Source organism: Eubalaena glacialis, chromosome 12, assembly GCF_028564815.1.
Source record: "Eubalaena glacialis isolate mEubGla1 chromosome 12, mEubGla1.1.hap2.+ XY, whole genome shotgun sequence".
In the NCBI taxonomy this organism is placed as follows: domain Eukaryota; kingdom Metazoa; phylum Chordata; class Mammalia; order Artiodactyla; family Balaenidae; genus Eubalaena; species Eubalaena glacialis.
In genome coordinates this window covers 37,503,982-37,529,096 of record NC_083727.1, presented here as the reverse complement: position 1 = coordinate 37,529,096, position 25,115 = coordinate 37,503,982, and the positions used below count along the sequence as shown (strand labels likewise).

The following is a 25,115-nucleotide window of genomic DNA, read 5'->3' as shown; positions in this document are numbered from 1 at the left end:
TTCATTATCAGTCTGGTTCATGTTCTTTACTAGTATTAAATATCTTGTTCCCAGGCATCCTTCAGCCTGTAGCTTCTTAACTACCTTTCCTCAAGTCTGTGCCAGATAAACAGCAAAGTTAAAAGAAAAGTTACTATGAATTTAGGGGTTTTGTTAATTGCTCACGGCAGAGATTTTCTTTCCCTGGATCATGTGGCTTTTCCTCATTCCTCCCTCCATTTTCATAGCGCGCTTTTCTCATTAAGGTCAATGTGTTTTGCCTTCTCAGAATGTCAGGTTCACCCAAGAGAAAAAGAAATGGTTTAGTGTTGTTTGCCTTTTGGAGCTTTCACTACCTCCCTCTGCTACCCTAAGATGAGCAAAAAGAGATTATGATGCCATGAATATAAAGAGTTCTTGCTCTACTTGTGGAAAACAATTCCAGGTCCTCCTTATTTCAAAGTAGCTTATTTTCGTCATCTTTTAAAATTTAATTTTGTCCACACTTTGTACTTGAATCTTATACTGTAATTTTTAATGCTAACCATTTCTAGAATCCCCTACCAAATAAATGGTAAATGTAGCATTCCAGTATATTCCTTCTCCTCTCTCCTAATCTAACTCTATGGTTCTTTGAAGAAATTCATTTTATAAATTACCTCAGTAGTAGCCAGATCTCATAGGGATTTTTTTACAACATTATGATTGGTTTAATTTTCTTACTTGTTCCTGTGATTCTGATGACATGGGAACAGTTATATGTTCTCTGCCTGGAAGAGTCAGGGAAAATAGAGGGTTTTTCTAGCAATGATTTTTAAACTACTAGATGTAGTACGTATAAGTACTTTCAAAATCCTCTTTTTTTGTCTTTTTAACGTAGTTAAATGTGCCCTAAGTTTACTGCTGAGTAAGGTTGTAGTAAGGAAACTTTGTAGTAAGGTTGAAAAATCTGAAACACATTTTCATCCTAGCTGTTCCTTTAGTTGGCTCATTGTCTGAATGCTGTCTTATCCTGCAGTTTCCAGAGGATGGAATGAGAATTTGCTTCCTAGGTGAGCCTGTGGCTTAGGCCCATTTAAGTTCTCATATTTGATTATCATTATATTTAATGATAGAGAATGCTTAAACATGCTATCAATCATTTTGGAAACATTTATAGTAATTAATTATTTGGTACTGCCTGATATAGGTACCAAAGTGATTATCATTTATTATGTTAGGAATCATGAAAAATGACAGATAATCCTTTACAGTAATCATGAAATAAGCAGTATATATGAAAAAAGAAAAAGAAAAAAGAAAAGAAGCTTAATAACTGGTGCCTTTTTTCTCTCCCATTTGCTCTTTCACACAGGTACAACTTGGCCAAGTGGAAATCAAATGCCCTATCACAGAATGTTTTGAATTCTTGGAAGAAACAACGGTTATCTATAACTTAACGCATGAAGACTCCATCAAATACAAGTACTTCTTGGAACTTGGCCGTATTGATTCCAGCACCAAGCCATGTCCTCAGTGCAAGCACTTTACAACCTTCAAGAAAAAAGGACATATTCCCACCCCTTCCAGATCAGAAAGCAAATACAAAGTAAGCATGTTCACCAGAGTTGTGGGTTAGATGGCACATGTTGGGAGCAGCCAAATTAGGCCAACCTGTGGTAGGCACTAAGTGGGCTTCCTTCCCTTATCGGAGTCCGAGGTGAGTATACAATGGCTATGATTCTGAAAATGTATGGTTTGGGGATGCTATGATTATCATCATTAGAGCACTATTGAGGATTTAATTAAACTTCTTTGGCTTTAACCTGTTTAAAATTCACTAATTTGAAGACTAATCTTTAAAGTAATTATCATTGCTATTACTAAATATTAAATAAATACTAAGACTTTTAAAAAATTTTAGTACAAACTTAAATTTTTCAGTGAACCCAACTTGAGTCTCCTCCAGTTCTGTCTATAATAAGTGAAAATAGTATAATATGCTATTTATTCATTTATTCAGCAAATACAAAATGCCAGTATATGCTAGGCAGTGTGCTAAGTTTTGGGTATACAGTGGCAAATGTGACACAGTCCTTGCTCATAAAAATGTCTAATGAAGGTGAGAGAGACGTATGTTCTAAAATGACAGTTCAATATGAGTAGTCAAAAAACAAAAACGTGAAACCCAATACACTTGTACTTTGAGAACACTGACCGAGGAGGGGGGCTAGCGTGTCAGGAAAGGCTTCCTGGAGAAGATGCAGTTCTCCAGGCAGATAAACAGTGAAGAGCATTTCAGAGCAAGGGATGAGTAAGCGTCAGGCCTGGAGGCTGAGGCAGGCATGTTGGAAACGAGTGCTTGATAGAGCTAGGGGGAGAGAGTAGCGGGGAGGCAGCTGGTCAGGTATTTAAGAGCAGATCATGTTGAGTCTTTTACACTGTGCTCAGGCTTGAATTTAATTCTGTGGGCATTGCAGGAAGATCATTCTGGCAGCACATAGAGGATGTCAGAGGAGGGCAAGACTGAAGGCATGGAAACCATGACAACAACTGTGGGAGCAAATCCTTGATTCACAGCCCTAACTGTACATTAGAATCACCTGGCGAGCTTTTAGACACACCAGTGCCTGGTCTCCAGCCCACAACCCTCTCGCCCCAGAACAACTGTCTTGCAAATATTTGAACCTCACCAGGTGACTCTGATATGTAGCAGAATTGGGAACCTTTGCAGTAAATGAAGCAGAAATCAATACAAACTAGATGTTGTTGATCATGAAGCAATTAAAATCGTTGGTAACAGGTGAGGGATGAAAAATCTCAACCTAAAGTGAAACTATTAAGCAGCTCTCAAGAAAAATAAAGCTACTGCAGAATTTGGGGATGATTATTGTTGTTACTCTTATTTACTCTTACAGAAAAGATGATCTATAACAGAAGAGGTAAATTATCCATCCTCCCGTTCTATATTCTACATAGTTCTACACAATTCCTGAAGCAATGATTTTTACTATTTAGTACAATGTTTATATAGCATTGTCATCATTAAACTCCAACTTCTCACATTAGTATTAACTACCTGATTCACATGCCCATACCTGTCTGGATATTATGCGTAAAGGGAGCGCAGGCATGGATACTCCAGCAAAGCCACTGTGATACTCATGATTACAGTATAGCACCCTAAACTGAGACTAATATCATCATTCTTTGTGGCTAACCAATGGATATTTTTTAGGTTTGCTGTATTTTTTAAAATTCAGTTTTCCCAATAACAGAACCCACTTCCAAATTGGTATAGTTTGTCATAACTTTAAGAGCAGTGAATTCAAGTACTTGAATAAAATAAATTGAGTCATAAGGCAACAGAAATAGAAAATAAGTTTACTACTAATGTCTAACATGTCTGAGCAATTTAAACTCTCTTCATAATATTGCTTAGAGCCTAAATTGTGTTTTGTATCTATTAATAAAACCCTTGTAATGTATATTTCAATATTATTCTCTGTGAGTCGAGTTATAATGTCCTGATCCAAGATGTCATTCTTTGAGCATTTATTATGGTTTCTGCTGTCAATTCAGAAGCACTTAACATACAAGGTTAAAATTGCTTGAAAATATTATAGCTATTTTATAGCAGGAAATACCTTTGAGTATATCAGATATGAAATTTGAGATATAACATATCATGTTTGGGTACTTCATTTGAATAGGTTTTTGTAAATTTTTTGTACACTGCAGGTGGAAAAGGGATAAACAGAATATATCAACAAGCAGTAACGAGAACTTTTAGGTGCCAGTTTAACCTTCTAGGATAAACTGATCCCTCACTCAACATCTTCTGGCAAAAATTTAGTAAATAGAGCTTTTCATTATGTTCTGAACGCAATAAAACTCTTACTATATGAAATAGTACAAGCATATTCCTGAATTGAGAAATTTACATTGAGACAACCTTGCCTTTGGTCAAATCCAGTCTTTCTCATTCATAACATTTGCCTTCTCATCCCTGCAACTCATGAAGCCAAAAAGTTTTACCACTCCATTTCTACAAGATTGATTTCAGTTTCCATTTAGAAATCTAATTTCTAACCTAAACCGTTCCTATAATTTATTAATGCAGCTCCAAATGAATGTTAATACAGAGAACAAGTTAGCATCGAGAAAATTAAAATGTTGAAGTTATGGCTGTAAGGGTTCTCAGGTGATGCCTGGAGACAGACGCATCACCAGCACCTGAAGGTTTTCTCCATAGCAATTATCAACTAAGATTTTATGGTGTATTCATGTGGTTATTTGCTTAAAGTCTCTCCCACTGGTCTCTAGGAGACCAGGTCCAGACTTGCTTACTGCTGACAACCTGTGTCAAGCACTTTGGTAGAGTATTCTCTCAAAATATATGTCTTGAGGGAACGAATAAATGGGCCAATGCATAATAAATGTGGGTGGAATATGCTGAGAGCACAGGAGAAGAAAAGACAGGAGAGATTGGGAAGGCTTCAGTAGAGGGCAAACACATGAAACTAAGCCTTGAAATGTTGAATTTGCTATGCTAGAAAAGGTGGGTCAGAGCACAGGCTTCAAACCAAATTTAAATTCTCAGCCTGCCATAGGCTAGCTCTGTAACTCTGAGTACAGTTTCTGCATCTTTTACTGGTGGTAGTAATAATACCTGTCATAAGAGTGTAATAAGGATTAAACAAGTTCACACATATAAAGTGCTTAGCACCGTGTCTGATATATCCTAAGTGCTCAACACATGCTAGAAATTATTATGCTTATTATCACTATCAGGCAAAGGCAGCAGAATGAACAACACTGGGTTATTAGGGAAGGGACTGAGGAGTCAAAAAGAATAGAGGTGGAATAAAAGATTGGGTGACTGATGGATGGTCAGAGTAAAGAGGGGATGAAATAGACTATGTCTTGAGGAAGAGGAGCAGGTTTGGGGAGTAGAAAACTAATTCATTTGAAATGTGGGATAAAGTTAAGTTTGAAGACCCTTTGGGGCATCAAAGAGATATCCAAGAAGCATGGATCTAATGCTAGGAGTGATCTGATGGAAAGCATTAATATTTGAGGAGGGGAGGAAGTCCCTGAATTCACAGAAATTAAAAATATATGTTTTGGGAGGTGGGAAAAGTTACAGTTTCTCATGGGAGAGAGGAGAGGACTGCAGATACTTAAATGTACTTATTTTACTCCCAGGAGTTTTACTGAGGTAGGGGCAGTTCTGGGTTTCCTTCTTATTTCCAAGTGTAGACCAAGAAACGATCCCCCTTTTCATATTGATTTGGAGTAAGTTGAAGGGCATGCATAAATCAACACAGGGAACATGTTGGAGATAATCCTCTTTATGGTTTCCTTGAGGCAAAACTAATAATAATCCCCACTCTCCTCCCACAAATATTGAGCAGAACCTTGATAATTCACAAAACAGGGCTTTGACCCATCATAAGGTGAAAAAAGCCAATAAAAGGTCCTGAGGAAACTCCCTCTATGTTCTTACCTTGTACCTTATGCATTACTTTTTCTCTCTTGTAATCATAAATTTTCTGGGTTGAAACCACAGTTTATATTATAAAGCTGCACAAATACATTATTTCCTCATGCGGAAAAGAACTTTTCTAAGGTCTTTAAGAATATAATCAAGTCATTGGGTTTGTTGTTCCTAATTGGTGTACTTTAAAATATGCTTAAGTGAAAGGCTGGAATTCTAGTAATACCCAGTTTACCCTCTTCCTTTGTCAGTTATTCAAACCTTGATGACCTGTCCTAAACTCCAGAAAGATACCTCTTTGGATTGCTTCTCCCGACTCCCTTACCATCTCAATCTCTTGGGTTCAACCAAGGGTTGGCATTGGCAGGAAATGGGAGGATGGAAAGGAGAATAGTTGATGCATTACTTCCTTACTCCCTTCCTAATTCAGTGCAAAGCTCTGGCAGTAGCTATGTCCCTCCATGACTGTGGCTTCCCCCTAGGTAGTCCCTCCCCCATGTTTCTAATTCTCACTAGGCTCCAGAAAATTCTTTCTTCCCTTGTCTCTTTGGCCCTAGGGGTGGCAATGGTTTCCCATTATTTCTGCTTCTGGGGGCCTGCCTGTCCTTTGTTTATTCAAATCCCAGCTGTACCTCTTCAGTTGTACTTCCAAGGAACAATTTTCATTTATATAGAAATAGATAAAAAATAAACGAATAAAATGTGCTTAAGCTTCCTTCTTGTAAACATGATTTGAGAAATTTTTTCCATCTATTAAAAACGTTTAAAGCTTTCACATGAAAGTGTAGTTAGCATGCTGCTCTGCTCTTCAGTTTTCCCTCGACACCATCACTTTAAGTTGACAGTGTTTACAAATCGGGAGTCAGATTGTGCATCAGCCTGGCAAGATCAGTTTAGCTTACGACACACACTGAATTCTCTTGGCAGTAATGCATCATTGATGTCAGGAGCCGATAGAAAACAAGTGTAGTTTCTTAAGTGATTGTTGCTAGCATAGATTTGTGAGGGAGATAAAGATAAAAGTCCTCTAGCCCAGTTTAAAGAAGCCATCTTCTGGGGGAGGGATAAATTAGGAGGTTGGGATTAACATATACACACTACTGTATATACAGTAGATAATCAACAAGGACCTACCGTATAGCACAGGGAGCTCTACTCAATATTCTGTAATAACCTAAGTGGGAAAAGAATCTGAAAAAGAATAGATATATGTATATGTATAACTAAATCGCTTTGCTGTACACCTGAAACTAACACAACATTGTAAATCAACTATACTCCAATATGAAATAAAAATTAAAAAAAAAATAAAGAAGCCGTCTTAAACAAAGGGTGTGTTATATATGTTTCCACTAAAAAAATGTATAGCGCTCAGCTATGATGCAAGCCTACTAAATTTTATTAGGATGCATTTCTCCCTCTAGTTACTAATGAGATGCTTTGCTAAAGTTGTTCTTTGTTTCCTGTCTTGATGCATAAGTTAGCCGTAATATTTTATAGAGTCTTTACTTGTACTTGGAACTTCTAACAACAAAAGCCAAATATTGGAATTCATTTGAAATTTTAGCCTTCATCTGACCTTAAAAAAGAAAAAACTACAATAATTGTAATAATAGAGGCTCATGGCTACCATAAATTGACCAGCCATGGGATTGAGAACTGTTTGTTTTTTTCACTTCATCATATCATCCCTTGTATCTTCAGCACAAGAGACAAGTGAAGAATCATTTCTCTTTGACGACCTGCTGAATAGTGGGTAAAAGTAAGCCAAGCCTTGTGCCCATTATAAAATGATCTGGAAGATGTTAGGACTGTGCATTTCTCACTTACTTTACTCTGTATTTCTACTTTTCCATATTTGCCATCTCAGAACTGTAAGGGAACCCCATGCATTAGTCTAAATGCCTACCAAGTGGCCATTCAGACACTGAACACTTCCATTGTTAGGAGACTTGCTACTTATAGAATCATTTCCTTCCATTTTGAAAGATTCATTGTTACCTTCAGGCTGAGATCTCTTTCTCCTGCTTCACCTATTGGCTACAGAGAATACTCCCATTTTCTCATGTACACTCTGTACTTAGCCCTCTTGCTTCTTTCCGTGGGTATCTCTGTGAGATGTTAGCCTTTTGTGTTGTGTTCAGAATAGGGTATCCTTTTGAAAACAGGATGATGCCATCCTGCTCTGGCTAGTGAATTTGGGTTATACAAATCAGAGCAGAATCTTCCAGTACACTTTATATTCATCTATGAAGAGGTGGAAGAAATAGACTCAGATATTCCTCTGGGCCTTGCTCTCTAGGTTTAGAGGAAGAGTCTATAAATGCTTAAAGATGATTCCTGGCAATACAAGCAAGATGGATTTGTATGGAACAGTGATTCTCAAATTAGAGAGGAAAGACTCTTTTCAAAGAACAAAACCCCCATTCCCAAGGTCCGATATACTGCCCTAGAAAAGCATGCCTCTCCGTTGAAAATAAAAGCTAGTATTGAAGTGAATGTATTGTGCAATAAATAGTGTGTTGCACATGTAAAAGGAGCCTGGAAACCGTAAGAGGGATGTCGGTAAGGTTATTTATATGAATAAACACTCTGTCTCCATTTAGGTGATCTTGTCATGAGTTACTGTGCATTCTTGTCCTTATTTGGTCCCCAACCTTTAGGAAAGTTTCCCTTTCATTTTCCAGTTTAGTTTAAGCTATGCTGTGAAAAATTAAGGGAAGGCTCACTTGACCACGTTTGGACTATGTTCAGGGAGCAGTGTCTCATGAAGCCCATGTGTTATTGGCACTATATTCAGGGAGAGGTTCCCAAGTCGGAGGTAAAATCTTAGGGAATAAAATCAAGGCAGGAAGTCTAGTCATCTTTCCCACTTGGGGAACCTTCCCCCACTGCCACTCTTGCTCTAGGATTTGATCTTATAAGGGAGCAGATCGTGCTTCCTTGGAAGTATTTGAAGTCACGCATAAGAGACTTCTTTTCTCCTCTCTGTAATACCCAGCACTTCCTCACAATCTTCTTCTCTTCAAGAAAACCTCCTTAAGTTGTTACGAAACTTTTTATAACTACAAGGTGTCGTGATTATTTATGTATATATTGACCAGTTTCTTTAGGACATACTAGTTAGCCATAAGTTCTATATGGTTCATATAAGAAGTTTCTGGACCACAGTGTATTTTGAAAGACACATCAGAGTATAGGAACCTTAATGTAAGACTAATTGGACCCTGTTTTTGGGCACGTCTACAAGGCTCAGGGTTGACCCAGCTGAAGTGACACCTCTGTTCGGGCCCCACTGGAGCACTTACTATTTCCCCAATGCACCGTGTGCTCTCAGGCCTCGATGGTGGCTCAGACTGGACTCTGCCTGAAGTGTTATCCTGTCACTTGTCCCAATGACATCCCACTTATCTTCCAAGGCCGTATTCTCTCTGACTTCTACTCTTTAGCCTTCCCTGAGGCACATTTCTCACGGCACCCCCTTGTCCAAGCGTCTACTCTAGCAGTTGTTACATGGTTTTATAGCTCTTGGGGTTTATTATATCTGTCTGCCTTCAGTAATTTTTTTGAGGACTGAAGTATTTTCATTCTTTTTGATGTGCCTAAAATCAGTACACTCAGTATCTGTTACTTGAAGGTGCTCAATAAATATCCGTTGAATGGGCAAATGAATTGATGAATGTTTCATTCTTGAGTATTTGTCTTAATCTGAATTTCTAATAAAGCAGATTCTTCTTGGAAAATCGAGTTAATTCATATTGGCAATGCTACATTTATACATGGATGTTGTCTAATATTTTGAGTTTGATAAGTAATGATTTTGTGATTTATTTGAAATAATTATGTATATAGGAGTGTGTAGTATTTAGGCAAGAAAAGACTTATTTCGGGTGCTCTTTGGTTTTGAATTCTGTTTTTGTTTTGTGGGTTATTTCTTTATTGGCATGATGAACTGTCAAGAGAAAATACCATTTGCTTCGGGCAAGTGGGTTGGTTTAACTTGTCATCTGAGTGTCACTGTAGCCCAGAATTCTAGAAAAACTAAGGGAATTCAAAAGTAAAAAAAATGTAATATAAGGTTCTTTTATCGTTCATGGATTATAGAACAAGTTAATCAAGATTCCTAACTCTGATAACTTTATTTTTGAAACACTTGTAGCCTTTCTTCTTGTAGAAGAGTTTGCACATTAATCATGATGTTCAGTAAAATGTTATGTGGATAAAATATTTAGTAAACATCATTTGGTAATCTAAGAAGCAATGATACCATCTCAGCCACTGGTCATAAATTAGACATGTTGGGTTTTCTTGGAATTCATGTAATGTTAGCCAATATGCAGTACTTGCTCTGAATAAATGAATAAAATAATTCACTTTACAAAGAACTTACTGAGTGCCTACCATGTGCCACAAGTTCTGTGTTACTTAACTCAGGAAACACAGAGTGAATGAGAAGCAGCCTTTGCCCTCAGTGAACCTGTAGGCTGTTAGGGAGATTAGACAGCTACGTGTAATGTAGCTGTAATGTAAGTTCTGCAAGATGCTGAATCTGGTTGGGAGAAATAGGGAAGACATCTTGGAGCAAGTAGCATTTCATCTGGTTAAGATTTCAGTAGACAGATTGTGTTCATTGGACCTTCTCCAATTACAAGAAGCAGAGCTTTGCTGTCTTTCAAGCCCCCTCACTTAACGCGTTTTACTCTAAGGTTGCACGGGAAGTAGTAGGAAGGGCAAGGAAGCAGTCTCAGCTGCCACCCAGGCGGGCCTCGTGGAGAACCAGACACTAGCTCTGAGGGCATGAGAGCCCCTCTGTTGTGTTACTAGAAGTGAAAATGACTGCTGTTCCCTCCTCCAGTGATCTGCACTGTGTTCACTTAGCTTTTCTCTGTCTTTGCCTCTGCAGCCAAGGTAGAGTGCATGTGTATCCCTTTTTCATTCCTCAAGAGAGAAAATCTGTCTTGGCTAATCACTGTTCAACAAGGAACATGCTCTGCCCAAAGCTCCTGCCAGCCACCTCGTAGGCTTCTTGCGCACAAGTAGATCCCTGCTTTTAGCCTGGGGACTCATCCCTGGTGTAATCAGTTGTGGCCAGTGCTATGGGGCCACATACTTTAACGTGGGGACGCAAATGCAGGCTCTGGCTCAGTAGGTCGGGGGTGTGACATGAATTCTTTGTCTCCAACGAGCTCCCAGGTGTGGCTGAGGCTGCCGCTCCCCCAGCTGCCCTTTGAGTAGCCAGGGTAGAGTGTGGTGACCTCCGTGTGAACATAATGACTCAGGAGGCAGGCACTCTGTGCGGGAGGGCTGTGGCTGTGAGACGGCATTTCGTGTGGAGGAAGATGCAGTGTTCGTGTCTACAGTTTTGAATATGGTTACGGTTGGAATGAATAAGGCATCTTCAAACCAAAAAGTCAGTATTTAAACAATTCAGGTGCAGTCTTTGAATAACAAGGCGGTTGGAATTGGTGATTAGCCCTTGTATTATTTTAATCCAAAGCAAGGCAGTAGTTATTTTAATGTTTTCAGTGAGACAGTAAGCAGGCCAGTCTGAATTTAACTTATTTATCTTCACTTGAGAGCTTGCCGCAAAACTCCTTTCATAGTTTGCAACCAAGTCTGTGTTGTCTGTGAGGATCGGCAGCGAAACTTAGTTGTTTATTATGTGAAGTTGGAAGCCAGAGTCCCTGGGAAGGACACCGAGTATTAGATTCCTTATCATTCTTAGGAGAACCTACATTTCTAATTGTCTTCCTTAGAGATCCATAGATATGATAGTTCAGCACTTGGTCACAGAGATCCTTGAACCATTATAATGTCTGACATCCTTTGAGTTAATCCCAGTTTCAAAGCACCCATCACAGTCATTCTTCATTTCATAAGTATAATCTAAGACTGACTGATTAAAAACCAAAGAGTTTTGTTTTTTTTTAATTCAACAATGCTAGAGTTCAGTAATTTAGAATTATGTATAATGTCTGATAGAAGAGAACTGAATTAAATATTCCAGCCCTTCTGATGTAGAGGCAGAAGCAGGAGGAAAAGTGAGTCTTTTCAACTTCCCCATTTCATTCATTACATTCAAAAATTACATTCACATAGGCCCCCATGTGATATTCACATGTATTCTTCATTGTTTTAAGTGATCTTTTTACATTGTTTTATTATCTGGAGTTTACCCACTTCGACTCATTCTTCTTATTCTTCTTACTTTAAAAATAACTTATTTTAACTTTAATGATCAGAAAAGGCAAAAATGGTTATTTTAAATGACTAAATAGTATCATCCTTTTATTAGGGGTCTCCTAATTTATGAGAGTAAAATCTTGAAAGGGATTTTCAAAATTCACCTTATGTTGATAGTCATATAGAATTCTGATTTACTGAATAGATTAACCACATGACCTTCTTTGAGTTTTACACTTTGGTTTTCAGTCATCAAAGCAAGAATGCTGTTTAGTATGAGGAATTGTTTTGGCACAATGAAAAGAATGCTGGCCTTGAAGTCAGACAACTTTACTTGCTATGTTTCTTTGGGCAAGTTATTTAATCTCTGTGAGCATTAGTTTCCTCATCTGTAAACTTATGATGTTCATATCGACTTTACAGCATTATTTTGTTGATAAAAATAAATTATGCATGTAATGCAGCAGTATAAACATTACCACATAACAGCATTTTAATAAATAAACAAACATGAAGATTTTTAGAATTTTATGACAAAATACTATTTTGTTTTGATATAAAGTAAAAGAGAAAGTATTTTTGTTACTCATATTTGCATAGGAATAACATTATCTATTCTTGACATAGATGAATACTGCTGTGCTTTGAGGTATAAACAGAAGAGCTGATTGTAATTGCCACTCAGTTAATCTGTAGATTGGAACCACCATTGTCAAAAAAAGTGGTTTTCCAAAAAAGAAAGTAGTGATATTGTATACAGTTTACCAAAAGAAATTCTAACTAATCTTCAAAGTGTAGTCAGTAAATTCAGTCATGCTCAGTGAAGTAATTTGCAGGAGCACCGAGAATAGTCAGTTGTTGTTTACAGTGAGACATTTTATTAATTCACTTTAATCAAACAGAACTGGGAAAGTCAAGTTATGCTCATATGTTTTTAGAGAGTGAGGACCAGAAATATGCTGCGAGAATGGGATGCTGCACTGTTATTCAAAATACAGGAAGTCAGATAAAGTGTCTTTCATGTCAAGTGGAAGACAGATATTTTCAAAACATACACATGCATTTTCACATACACCTCCACATAGTGAACATACAAAGACATCTTCTGATGGTTTCCTAGGTACAGGCCACAGGACCACCATACGTATATATTTCTAATAAGATCCTTTATATTATTTTTATAATGAACCTCCCTTAGATTAATAGCAAACCATGGATATCCATTATCATAGCAAATGCTGGTATAGTAGTTTATTTGCCAGTGCATTTTTCATTTGATGAAGCATCTGTGGAGCTTTGATTTTATAAAAGTGAATGAAGCCATTGGTAAGAAGAGCAATGGAAATGCCTGGAAAATTGGTTCAAGGGACAGGCGAGTTCAAGGGCAGAAGCCTGAGTGTGGATCTGGGGCATTGTGAGCCTTCAGATTTTACTCTGTGCTTCAATCTAAGGGGTTTTCTTAAGGCCTAATTGATTTCCAGAATATCCGAAGGGTTCAATTCTAGTGTGGTCTACAAACAGTCAAATCACCCATGCCAAAGCAGTTCTTTCCTCCTTTAATAACAGAACAATCATATCTTATTCTAGTTTCAGTTTTGTATAGGGGGAGGTATTTTAAATTTGGACCAATTATAGCCTTTTAGCTAATTTCCCTAAGCATCACCATTCTTATCTTTTTAGACAATTTAATATATCTACTAGTACTTAATATTACTTTTCCTTATGCAGATCCAGTGCCCCACTTGCCAATTCGTCTGGTGTTTTAAGTGCCACTCTCCTTGGCATGAAGGTGTTAACTGCAAGGAGTACAAAAAAGGAGACAAATTATTGCGTCACTGGGCCAGCGAAATTGAGCATGGGCAGAGGAATGCCCAGAAGTGTCCAAAGTGCAAGGTGAGACAACCTTTAGGAGGAAAGGAAAGAAACATGTGCATCTGGGTATCACTGAACAATACTATTTACAATATTGAAGTGAATTCTATGTATAACTTTCTTAATGCAGATGTGGAGAAAAAGAATATTTGCTGTTTCATTTTAGAATAATAATTATATTACATAACTAAAATGAAGATTTTTATATATAAACAATGTATATTCTTATTCACATTACATTTCAAAATTTAAGGAGGCTACATATAAATATGGATCTTAAACTTCAGAATTCTAATTTTCCACTTAAAAATGGAGATGTGTGTACAGGAAAAAGCTCATATGAAAATGATATAAAGTATTATTTCTAGTTTGCCAACATGTACTATAATCACTTCTCAATTAGGTAGGCTCTGAATCCTTGTAATCCTTTGGTTTTTTTCCCCTCTGCCATTGCTTATCACTTTAGGATTACATTAAACTGGTCATTTCCCTTTTTGTAAATCTGGTGAGGTAGAAGCTAAGAGCTAAAATCAGGACTTTATGAATCCCATTTTTCAGTTTTCTCTTGATGATCATGCAAGTAATCAAGAGTTAGCAGGCATTTGAGCAGAGACCTAGATGTTGAAAGTCAACCATGCAGACAGCCAGGGAACGATCTCCTATAGACAAATCAGCACGTAAATCCAGCCAGAAAACTTTGGATTTGACTCTTACAGGATAGGGATCTGTTGAAGTTTGAAGTTTGTTTGTTGTTTTTAAAGCTCACTTTAGAAAATTATGTGTATGTATATGCATATGTACACTCCACCATGTGTGGTTTCCATTTTTTGCCAAATTTATTTTTGATAATCATGTCTAAATCGGGCCTTATTTTCTTTCAAGAATAATTTTGCAATTCCTTCCGGGAGACTTAGCACCAAGATAAATGAAATTTGAATTATCAGGAAAATTTTTAAAATTAATCATGTGAATGCAGCTTGAAGTAGTAAAAGTATATTCTGAAGCCTATAAATGAGAATAAATATAATGCACAGATTCACTACACCAAATTCACATACTAGTTTATATGTATAGTAAGTAAAGCATTGCCTGAAATAACATGTTATGTTCTTAGCAATTGGAAGAAATTTTTGAAATAGTTTGGATGGCCTGGCTCTCTTAAAAGTGATGTCTACAGATGTTTGAGTTAAAGCTTTCTTTGTTTTCCCTGTAGAAGGCAAATTCATCTACAATTATCCCTTTGTTTTTTTTTTAACATCTTTATTGGAGTATAATTGCTTGACAGTGGTGTGTTAGTAAGGCTGCTTCAGATCACTGCATCAATTGCTCAGTAGATTTTTATTTTTTACCCATTGAAGAGCAATGGGAAGATGAGGCCTTTCCCCCTTTCTGTTGCCTTTCCAATTTATTCAGAGGTACTGCTCAGTTTCAAACTAAATAAAGGCCAGTAGGAATTCAGGAGCGCTGTTTAAGTCATTCTGCTTGACACTTTGTTCATAAGTATACTTTATATCTCTCTGGAAAGCTGTGAAACAATTACCAGTTGGCCTGGCTCTAAGAATGAGCTCTAAATGAGGACTACTGCAGCATTATATGTTAGGGATTTTCTGAATGAGTTGAGGTAATACATAAAAACATACATTTGTTACTGTAATCCCTCAATCTAACATTAAATGGACTCTTGATGTATTGAAAGAAAAACCACCCAGCTGTAAGGAATTTACTGAATACACTAACAGCTCCCACAGTTTTTACAAATATAGATAAACAGCTAAGAGGACGCATACATGCTGGTTCTCTTTTGAAATAATAGCTTAAAGGTTGGGGTTTGAAAATGAACTACCTTTTAAATAGCTGAAGGGAAAGGAGCCAAAGAACCCTGGAATGAGTTTACGTGACTACCTTGTAGTGGAGAATCTACTTGCTGGTGAGATCCAGGTTCCATAAAATTTATGTCAGTTTAAGTCGTATTTTATGACTCGTTTTGAATACAAATAGTTTCAGGGCTTTTATAAGCATATGACTTTAAAGTTTTGCATTTTCTTAATTGTGATTTTTTGTCATTGTTGTTGGACCATAAAATTACATTTTTGCCTCTACATTTTTACATGAAGCCTCTCTAATACTAGAAATCCACAAGGAGATATTATTCAGTGTATTAATATTTTATATTCCAAGGCTTTATTTGTATAAATAACCTTTTAAAATTTATAAATATGAAAAAGGAAGATGCTAGGAGTTTATGAAAAAAATTTCACACAGTGCTTCCAGGTGAACAAAACAATTATCATATATTTTCATATGAATATGTTTTCAATAATGATCAAATGTGTTTAAAATTTTGTTGTGACCAAAGTATATTTATGTACCCTGCACAGGTATATTTGCTTAGATTGATTCATAATCTTAATAATTATTTTGATTGTTAAATGATTGTTTTGTTCATAAAGGTCATATAACATATGATAGAAATTTGGAAAAGAGAGGGAAAGAATTCACCAGAGTCCTGCCACTCCAATATACTCACTGTTAGCATATTAGTGTCTCCTCGGTCTCTCCCCTATTTAAGTAACTTTAAAAAAAAAAAGAATCGTAGTATGGGGATAATTTGATATGCTTTGTTTTTCCATTTAACATGTCAAACCTTTCTTATGTTACTAAATAGTTTTCGTAACATTTATTAACTAAGTAATATTTGCTTAAATATCCTTCTGCTATTAGTTACCAAACCTGGCTTTGTTTGGGTTCGGGGTTTTTTAAAAAATATCTATATATTATAAATAATGTATTGATATTCATCTTGAATATGTATTTTTCCATATTTTGGATCTTTAAAAGCATATATTCCTGAAGACAGAATTACTAGGTTAAAGGATATCAGTGTTTTCAGTATTTGGTACATAGTGCCAATTGGCTTTTGAAAAAGACTGAAACAATTTATAATTCCACCAGAAAAATCTGAGAACCTATTTCTGTATGATCATTTCTTATTAGCATTTCAAGTATTTTTAAATGCATATTTAATACTTTAAAAATATTTTGTTCTTGTATTTTGAATTGTTTGCTTTTAGATTGAGTACAAATTCATGTATTTTTGAGTTTGAAATGCCCCTTTTTGAATTATCTGTTCATATCCTTTGCCCACTTGTTTGGGTCAATTTGGGGATATTTTTTATTATCAAATTATATGAGCTCTCTATTTTCTATTTGAAAATATTAATTCCTTTTCTGACATATTTTCTCCTATCTTTTATTACTTTCTCTTATATCAGTGATAATTTTTTTTTAAACTTAATTGGTTTATGTGTGTGCATGTTTTTAATTTTTAAAAATTTGTGTTTGACCAAATATATCATTCTTTTTATTTTTGGAAAGAAAGAACACACACACATAAACACACAGATATATATGATATGTGCATATATTTATATTTATATATCTTTTATAAATATTTTACTCCTAAGCCTAAAAAGTTACCTGTCATCCAGAAGCTTGATAAATGGTCTATTTTCTTTCTTTCTTTTTAGTATTTAATTTCTAAATATTTTAACTCTTTGATCTACCCATTACTTATTTTAATGTTTATTATGCATTGGATACATACACTAATTTTTTCCAAATTAATAGCATCTAATCTAAATGTGTCCTCCTACCCATTGATTTGTAATTTTTCTCTAAACATATGTTAAATTAATATATATAAGAGCTCTTTTCTGAGCTCGCTAATCTTGTAGCTGCTAATTTTTTAAAAAACTTCTGTGCTTGTACTGGTGAGTGTTAAATGATTATGCTTTTGTAAAATTTTCCCATCCATACAAGGTTTGATAATCAATTCATTATTTCAATTAGTATTCCAAATAAACCAACTTTTCTTTCATTAGCTTATAATTATTATTTATCCTGTAATGAGTTTTTATCTTTATCTCAGGTGGAAAGATCAGTTTAGTATATGGTATAGTATTATGAAGAGATTTGACTTATGATGAGAAATCAAAATTATTATTTATAATTGAATTTTGGCAGATAATCAGAATGAGTATTAAAACATTTTTTTCTCCCATATACAATCAAGATACTTATTCATAAGTGTGGTTTTTTTTAATACTAGGGTAAAAATATACAAGCATTTATGGAAGTCATTTATTTATAGGACATTTTTATGAAAAATTAATAGTAGCATAGTAAGATCAACTTTCCTTAGCCATTTTTTTTGAGTCTCATTGCTTCCTTAATTCATAGTATTCTTCAGTCACTTGTGAGACACCAATTTTTATCTTAAAAATGTGTCTTCTATTTTGTATAAATTCTTAACCTACCAGAAATATATGCTAATTTTAAAATGTCTCTCTGGAAAATAGTTACCACAAGACTAAATCTAGGTCATGACAATTTTAAATTTAAATTAAATTTAAAGCAAATAGCAGATTTAAATTTTGTTGTAGGTATTAGAATATTTGTTCAGTTTTATGCAAAAATTCATTTGAGACTTGTGTCTTATAGCACAGATTAGATACTAAACTCTGAGTTAATAAGAAAAAAAATTGTTAAGTCAAAGAAAATGAAAAGTGAGATACACACCTAAAAATGAACAAACATGAGATTATACAATACAAAACAAATAAGTAAGCAGTTGTAAGCAATTTCACTTGTATCCTTTAGATTTAAATTGTTCATGAAAATTTTTGGAAACAATATTAAGTGCAAATTTTTTTTTAATATATATTATCATTTCAAAGCCTGAAATACTTAAACTATTCCAAAGTATACACTGATAGTTCTTTAAATGGTAGAGTGATACCCCACTAACTAAATTAAAAGCAAAAAACAAAGAAATTATTTTATCATTTCCTTTTTTCCAGAAAATGGCAACCACCTATAATTTTATTGTTCAACACATACTTTATAAAAAGTCTTTTTTCTTTTTGGCAGCACTGTGCAGCTTGCAGGATCTCAGTTCCCCAGTCAGGGATTGAACCTTGGCCACAGCAGTGAAAGCCCAGAATCCTAACCACTAGGCCACCAGGGAACTCCCCGAAAGTCTTTCTATTATTTATTTTAGTTTATTAATAAATGTGTGTTAGGTCATAGCAAACCCCAGCTGGATGATTCTAAAGGCCTGAACAATTTTAGATTTTAGAAGAATTAGAAATCTCTAATATTATTGTTTAATATTATAATAAGCATCATTAAAGATAAAAACAATCATGAACCTTCAAGAATGTGAATGAGAACTCTGTAAGAATGGTTAATGATCCAATCTTCTGATTGTTCCTCAAAAGGTTTAATACTAGTCAATTAGTGTTAATTAACCAGGTTTTATCTTTTAGCTATATCATGTTTTTCTATTTTAAATGTTTTTTAAAATGGGGTTTTAACATTCAAAACTCGACGAAGGCCAGATTTCTGCCCTCTGAGTATATTTTTTTAACATACGTACTTTCAAAAGAGAGCTGGACACACCTTCAGGCCCTTTTACCCAATAATTTGAGGCAAGCCAGTTTAAAGCCAGCAGGAAGTTAAAGTTAAGGAACAATTTTATAAAAAAGGCAGTATATAAAGAAAGTTTTATCTCTTCAAAAATATTTCTGAAAGAAATATTGTAATATGTTAACATTATTAAATATCGGTGGTAAATCCATGCATGTCTGTTACACTATCATCTTTAAATTTTAAATGTTGGAAATAGTTCATGAGTGAAAATAAATAAAACCTAACAAGAGAACAGAAGGACTCTGACATCACAGCTTTCTGGAGCTGCTTACACATCTCTATTTGCCTATGCAACCGCTAAGGATTTGGCTAGTACATTTTCTTTTTCCTTCCTCAGGTAAAAGTTAAATGTTTCTAAGAATACTGGGCTTACTAAAGCAAAGTTGGGGTTAATATTTCTCAAAATGGTTAGCTTTTTATAATTTGGGAAATTAAAGGGGAATTCCTCAAACATCCCTACCCCAAATTACCTTCTTCCTTAATGTCAGATAAGAGAAATACTTATGTAAACATTTATATAATGTGGTACAAATATAGTCATAGCCAACTAGATGACATGCAGCTGACCACTTTAATTTTTCTCTTATATAAATAATAACATATCTCTAGTTAGGACATTTTACAAAACATTGAATAGGGATAATTAATTAGGAAGTTATACATTTTCATAGGCTAATATATAAGTAATGTGATTTATGAATTAAGGGTAATTAAGTCATTTATTTTATTCCAAGGTCAACATATATCCTATTTTTAGGAGGCAGGACAGTCCCTTTTTTTTTTTTTTAAGAAATGCCAAGATATCAACAGGGAGTGCTGAGTTCTAATATGCCAGCTTTATTTTATTCATAAAAATGCCTTTGCACAACGCTCTGTCTTTCTTTGTAGTGTTAGCACAGTAATAATAATGGCAATACTATCTACATGTATTGATATTCACTACATGTTACTCTCCATTGCAGTTTTACACGCATATTATCTCATCAAATCCTCAGATGTGATACTAAGATGCTAAGTTCCAATGTGCCATCCAAATCTTAATTATTAAATGCCTTTTGATAAAACTTTAAGGTGTTTCACAGTAATAATAAAATGATAGGTTCAATAGTATGTGAGTTACATTTTTTGTCTCATTTAATCTCAAAAGAAAGTTGTGAGAAAGGGGTAATTACCACCACTTCAAGGTATAGAAACAGTTTCAGAGAGGTTAAGTAACTGAACCAAGAGGCAGGCAGGGGAAAGTGCATTATATTCATCCATAATTTATTGAGAATTTGGAATTAAAGGAATTTGCTTGTCAAGATATTTCCTTTCAGATATTTTATTCTCTTAAATCCTGTAATAGGATGCTTTTGGCAAAAATGTATTGATTCAGAGAAAAGATTAATTTGCTCCTGTTCACATCAAATTAGCACAAACCCTGTCTGTGGGCTCTTATATCTGAGCTATAGCTATATAGCCTATGGTTGCTGAGGAAAGAACTTAGGGTATTAATGTTGGATTTTATAGATAATCCTGCAATTCTCTAGCACTTCACACATCGCTGCAAAAGTATGTTCAGCAGCTGGTGACTGCTTTTAAATAGTGCCCGTTGTAGAAAATAAAATAGCTTCTCCTTGACCACTAATTACCCACTTTAACTCTCCAGATTGCTTGAAATCACTAAATTTGAAGCAGTGGTTATCACTGCTACTGTTTTCTTGAAGTGCCAAAGCCTAGACCTTAGTTGTGAGAAGAGCCTGATTGTTTGGTGACAAATATTTTCTAGGATATAAACTGTATTTCATCCAATGCCCCATTTTTATGACTAATAACTTCAATATTTGTTTACTGTCTGAGATTAAATGCATAATGTGAGTACATATAACATTTCATTAAAAATCAATATATTGTCCTCGTAATATAGAATAAAAATAAGTGCAAATATAATGAAATAATATGTATTTCAACATGTAAATGCTCAGGTACCATGACATTAAAAGACAAAAAGTAGCAGTCAGATTTTTGAACCCATTTAAAATGCATAAATTTGGATTTAAGAAACCATGAAGTGAAGCTTAAATATTATCAATAGCTATCCTTTTTATCTGACATTTTAAAATGAGGACAAAATTAGTGTATATGTATATATATGTGTGTGTGTGTATATATATATATATATATATATATGTATGCATATGTACATATGAATGTATACAATTATATTACTAGAAAATTCAAGATACATTAAAATCATACATACCTCTTTGGGGCTTATATATAAAATGAAGTTAGATTCTAAATACAATCACTCTTTCTCAGTTTACACCATAGTTATACAGTAACTAAAAAATTATCTAGTAAAACCATACAAACATTATTTTGCGTTTCTATATAAAATGAAGTTAGGTAACATGTTCAGATATTTTTAAACAGATTTTCACCTATATGAATGTCTAGTGTGTCTGAAAATTGTATGGGTGGAACCTAATTCTCTTCTGTGTGGGATGTCCCAAACATTGAAGAACAGCCCGAAATGCCAGCATCAGCCACCTTTGTGACAACCAAACATTCCCCTATCAAAGAAATTCTGAAGCATCTCCAGGGGCCTGAGAGCCCCTGTGGAGAGCCTCTGTTAGAGATGAGGGCTTCTGAGAGGAATGAAGTCCAATGAGCTGTGTAGACAGGGAATAATTGAGTAAAAATCTGCCCGTTTTCCATTTGGATACCTATGGGGCCAGTTTTGCTCAAGGATCTAAAGCTTTCTAAGATGGTTCATTTATTTTTCTTTTCATTTGATTTCATGCTTTAAGAATTGCTTTTTCTTTCTGCAGCAAACTCAACTTAGAATTCCAAACAGGATACAAGTTTTGCTGGTAGCAGCAATCAGTAGGCAGAGCAACAAAGTTTGGAGAACTATGAGAAAAGGTGTATATCCAAATTCCTAAGCAATATCTTCACTTGCCTTAGTGAGCTTCTCCAGCACAGTGCACTCTCCTGTCCCCAAGATGGGCCTTCTCATAGCTTCTCCATCTCAGTAAATGACAACTGCAACCTTCTAGCTGCTCAAGTCAAGAATTTGACCTCTTTCTCTCACACCCACACATACTGTCAGTCATTAACTTTTGTAGATTGTACCATCGAAATATATGTGGAATTTGACAACATCTCAGCACCCTTGCTGTCACTAGTCTGGTACAGGACATCATCATCTTTCTCCCTCTAAGATTTTTGCAATAGCCTCCTGACTGGATTCTTACTCTTCACAATGTTCCTAACCCAGCAGCCCAGCAGCCAGAACGAGACTACTAAACATAAGGCGGATTACGTACCCCTCTGCTCAAAGTCCTCCGTGGCTCCCATCTCACACAAAGCAAAAGCTAGTCCTTACGGTGACCATGTGCCCCATCACACGCTGCTCGCGCCCGCACCCCATTATTCCTCTGACGTCATCTTCTACTTCCTTCATCCTCCTCCAGCCACACTGCCCTCCTGGCTGTGCTTCAAAAACATGAGGCATGTTTCCTTCTCAGGGTGTCCATGCCTGCTCTTCCCTTTGAAATTTTCTTTCCCCAGATATCTACACACCCAGCTCTCTCCCTTCATGTCTTTGAGCAAAATTCCGCTTCTCAGTAATCACTTTCCCCTACCTCAATAGGTAATATGCTCCTTATAGGCTTTATTTTTTTCCATAGCACCATATTGCTTATCACTGTTTGAAATAGTGGATATATTTTGCATCATGAGAGCAGGGATTTTGATCTGTTTTGATCCTTGAGGTACCTGGTGCATTTAGAGCAGTTCTGGGCACTGTTTAGCACTAAATAGAAAATGGTTTAATGAATGGATGTCATTTTTCTTTCCTCCTTATATGTACTTTTAGTGAGAATCCATTATGTGCTCTGTACAACATGGTCCTTTTTCTCTTGAAACCCACAGAAGGGGAGACGCAGTGGTTACACGGAAGATGATAAAACACTGTTGCACTTCAGCAGGGCTTTGCGTAGAGTATTATAAGAGAGTTCATGGTAAAGGGGACATCTCCGTTCATCTCGGGGAAAGCAGGGAGAGCTAGGTTGTTGAGGATTATTGGGTGGATTTTGGCATGATGAAAGGTATCCAGGAGTGGGAGTATTACACTTAAAGGACAGGGCACAGAGCCAGGAAATGAGTGCTGTGTACCAGAGCCACAAGCGCTTTGTGGTTCCCTTAGAGTAGGGTTCACAGAAGGAAGTGGTGAAAGGTGGGGCTGTAGAAACAAACAGAAGCCTGGGCTTTGCATGCAATGTTAAGAAACTTGGATTTCATCCTCCAGACTGAAAAGTTATAAACAAGGGAATGGTGGTAACCAATTTATATTTTATGTTGGTTGCTGTTGATTATATGAAGGTAGTTGTAGACATCTAGAAGGAAATGATGATTGTATGAGCTAAGATAATGGTCAAAGGCTGGAGAAGAGGAGAAGTATTCGATAAATATCTTGGGGCTAAAACTGTCTGATTTTGTTCAATAGCTGGATGTGAGTAGTGAGAAGAGGATAACAACAGGATGTTTAGCTTGAGTATCTAAATGGATGGTGATACCATAAACTGTGATAAAATCATGGAGATGGACTTAGTTTTGTTGTTGTTGGGCTAGGGAGCCTTGGAATGGTTATGAGTTTGGTTTTGCTTATCTGACTTTGAAATGGCTGTAAGGCATACAGGTGCATATGACCCCCAAACAGTTGCTACATGACTCTGCAGCTCAGGAGCCAGGTCTGCAGTGGAAATTAGGAAATGAGATCCAGTGGAGGGAAGTTGAAGCCATTTGAGTATGGAAGAGATCACCCAAAGAGTATGTGCAAAGTGGTGATTCATGGATGGACTTAAGAGATAAGTGAAGAAACGAAATTGAGTTATTTGTAGTGAGGTGGACGGACCTAGAATCTGTCATACAGAGTGAAGTAAGTCAGAGAGAGAAAAACAAATACCGTATGCTAACACATATATATGGAATTAAAAAAAAAAAATGGTCCTGAAGAACCTAGGGGCAGGACAAGAATAAGGATGCAGATGTAGAGAATGGACTTGAGGACACGGGGAGGGGAAGGGTAAGCTGGGACGAAGTGAGAAAGTGGCATGGACATATATACATTACCAAATGTGAAATAGATAGCTAGTGGGAAGCAGCCACATAGCACAGGGAGATCAGCTTAGTGCTTTGTGACCACCTAGAGGGGTGGGATAGGGAGGGTGGGAGGGAGGGAGACGCAAGGGAGAGGAGATATGGGGATATATGTATATGTATAGCTGATTCACTTTGTTATAAAGCAGAAACTAACACACCATTGTAAAGCAATTATACTCCAATAAAGATGTTTAAAAAAAAAAAGAGAGATAAGTGAAGAAATAGGAACCTAAGAGAGGTAAGAGGAGCACCTGGAAAAAAGGTGTCACTGAAGCAAGAGTATATCAAAGGTCAGAGGGAAGTAGTGATCAACTGATTAAATGACACTGAGAGATACAATAAGATAAGAATTAAAAACATGTTCATTGGATTTGGCAATTAGAGGGTCATGGATAATACTCATTTGTTCTTTTAATATTTATTGAGAACATGCTATGTGACAGGATCAGTGCAACTCCCTTTAATAAAATAACAAACAAGATGTACATGATCTGGGCCCTTTCAGATCTTATCGACTGGGAGAGGGTTTGAGCAGAGACATATAATTAAGGAGTTTTAAAATAGAGAGTGAGAAATACTCACTCAAGCTAGTACAGCTTGCTTCTCATTTCATGGATACAGTGCCTTGAATATGCTGTGCTGGGAATGGTCTCCCTACCTCCAAGTCTTCTTAACTGGTGAACTTAACTTGTTCGTCATTTCTCAGATCAACTGACACTTCCTTAGAGGAGCCTCTTCTGACCCTTAGACCAGATCAAGCTTCTTAAGTATTCTCTTCATACCTTATCCTTTTCCTTCATAGAATTTTTCATAGCTTATGAGTGTCTATTTATTTGCAGAATCGATTATGTCTATCTACAGCTTAGACTAAAAGCTCCTTAATGGCAGAAGCCATGTCAGATTTTATCAATGAACAAATAAATATTTATTGTGTGAATGAATGAATGTTTCCTGGAGAAAGACA

At 35.8% G+C, this 25,115-nt stretch overlaps 1 protein-coding gene across 3 annotated transcripts in view; it reads left to right on the top strand.

Annotated features, from left to right (window-relative positions):
* RNF217 (ring finger protein 217) overlaps positions 1 to 25,115 on the top strand; it is a 146,351-nt gene that overhangs the window by 80,178 nt on the left and 41,058 nt on the right. For all 3 annotated transcript variants that reach the window (XM_061207289.1, XM_061207288.1, XM_061207287.1), the window contains exons 2-3: positions 1,334 to 1,567; positions 13,370 to 13,534. In XM_061207289.1, the coding sequence (XP_061063272.1) occupies positions 1,334 to 1,567; positions 13,370 to 13,534 (399 nt within the window). The remainder of the gene's footprint in view (positions 1 to 1,333; positions 1,568 to 13,369; positions 13,535 to 25,115) is intronic.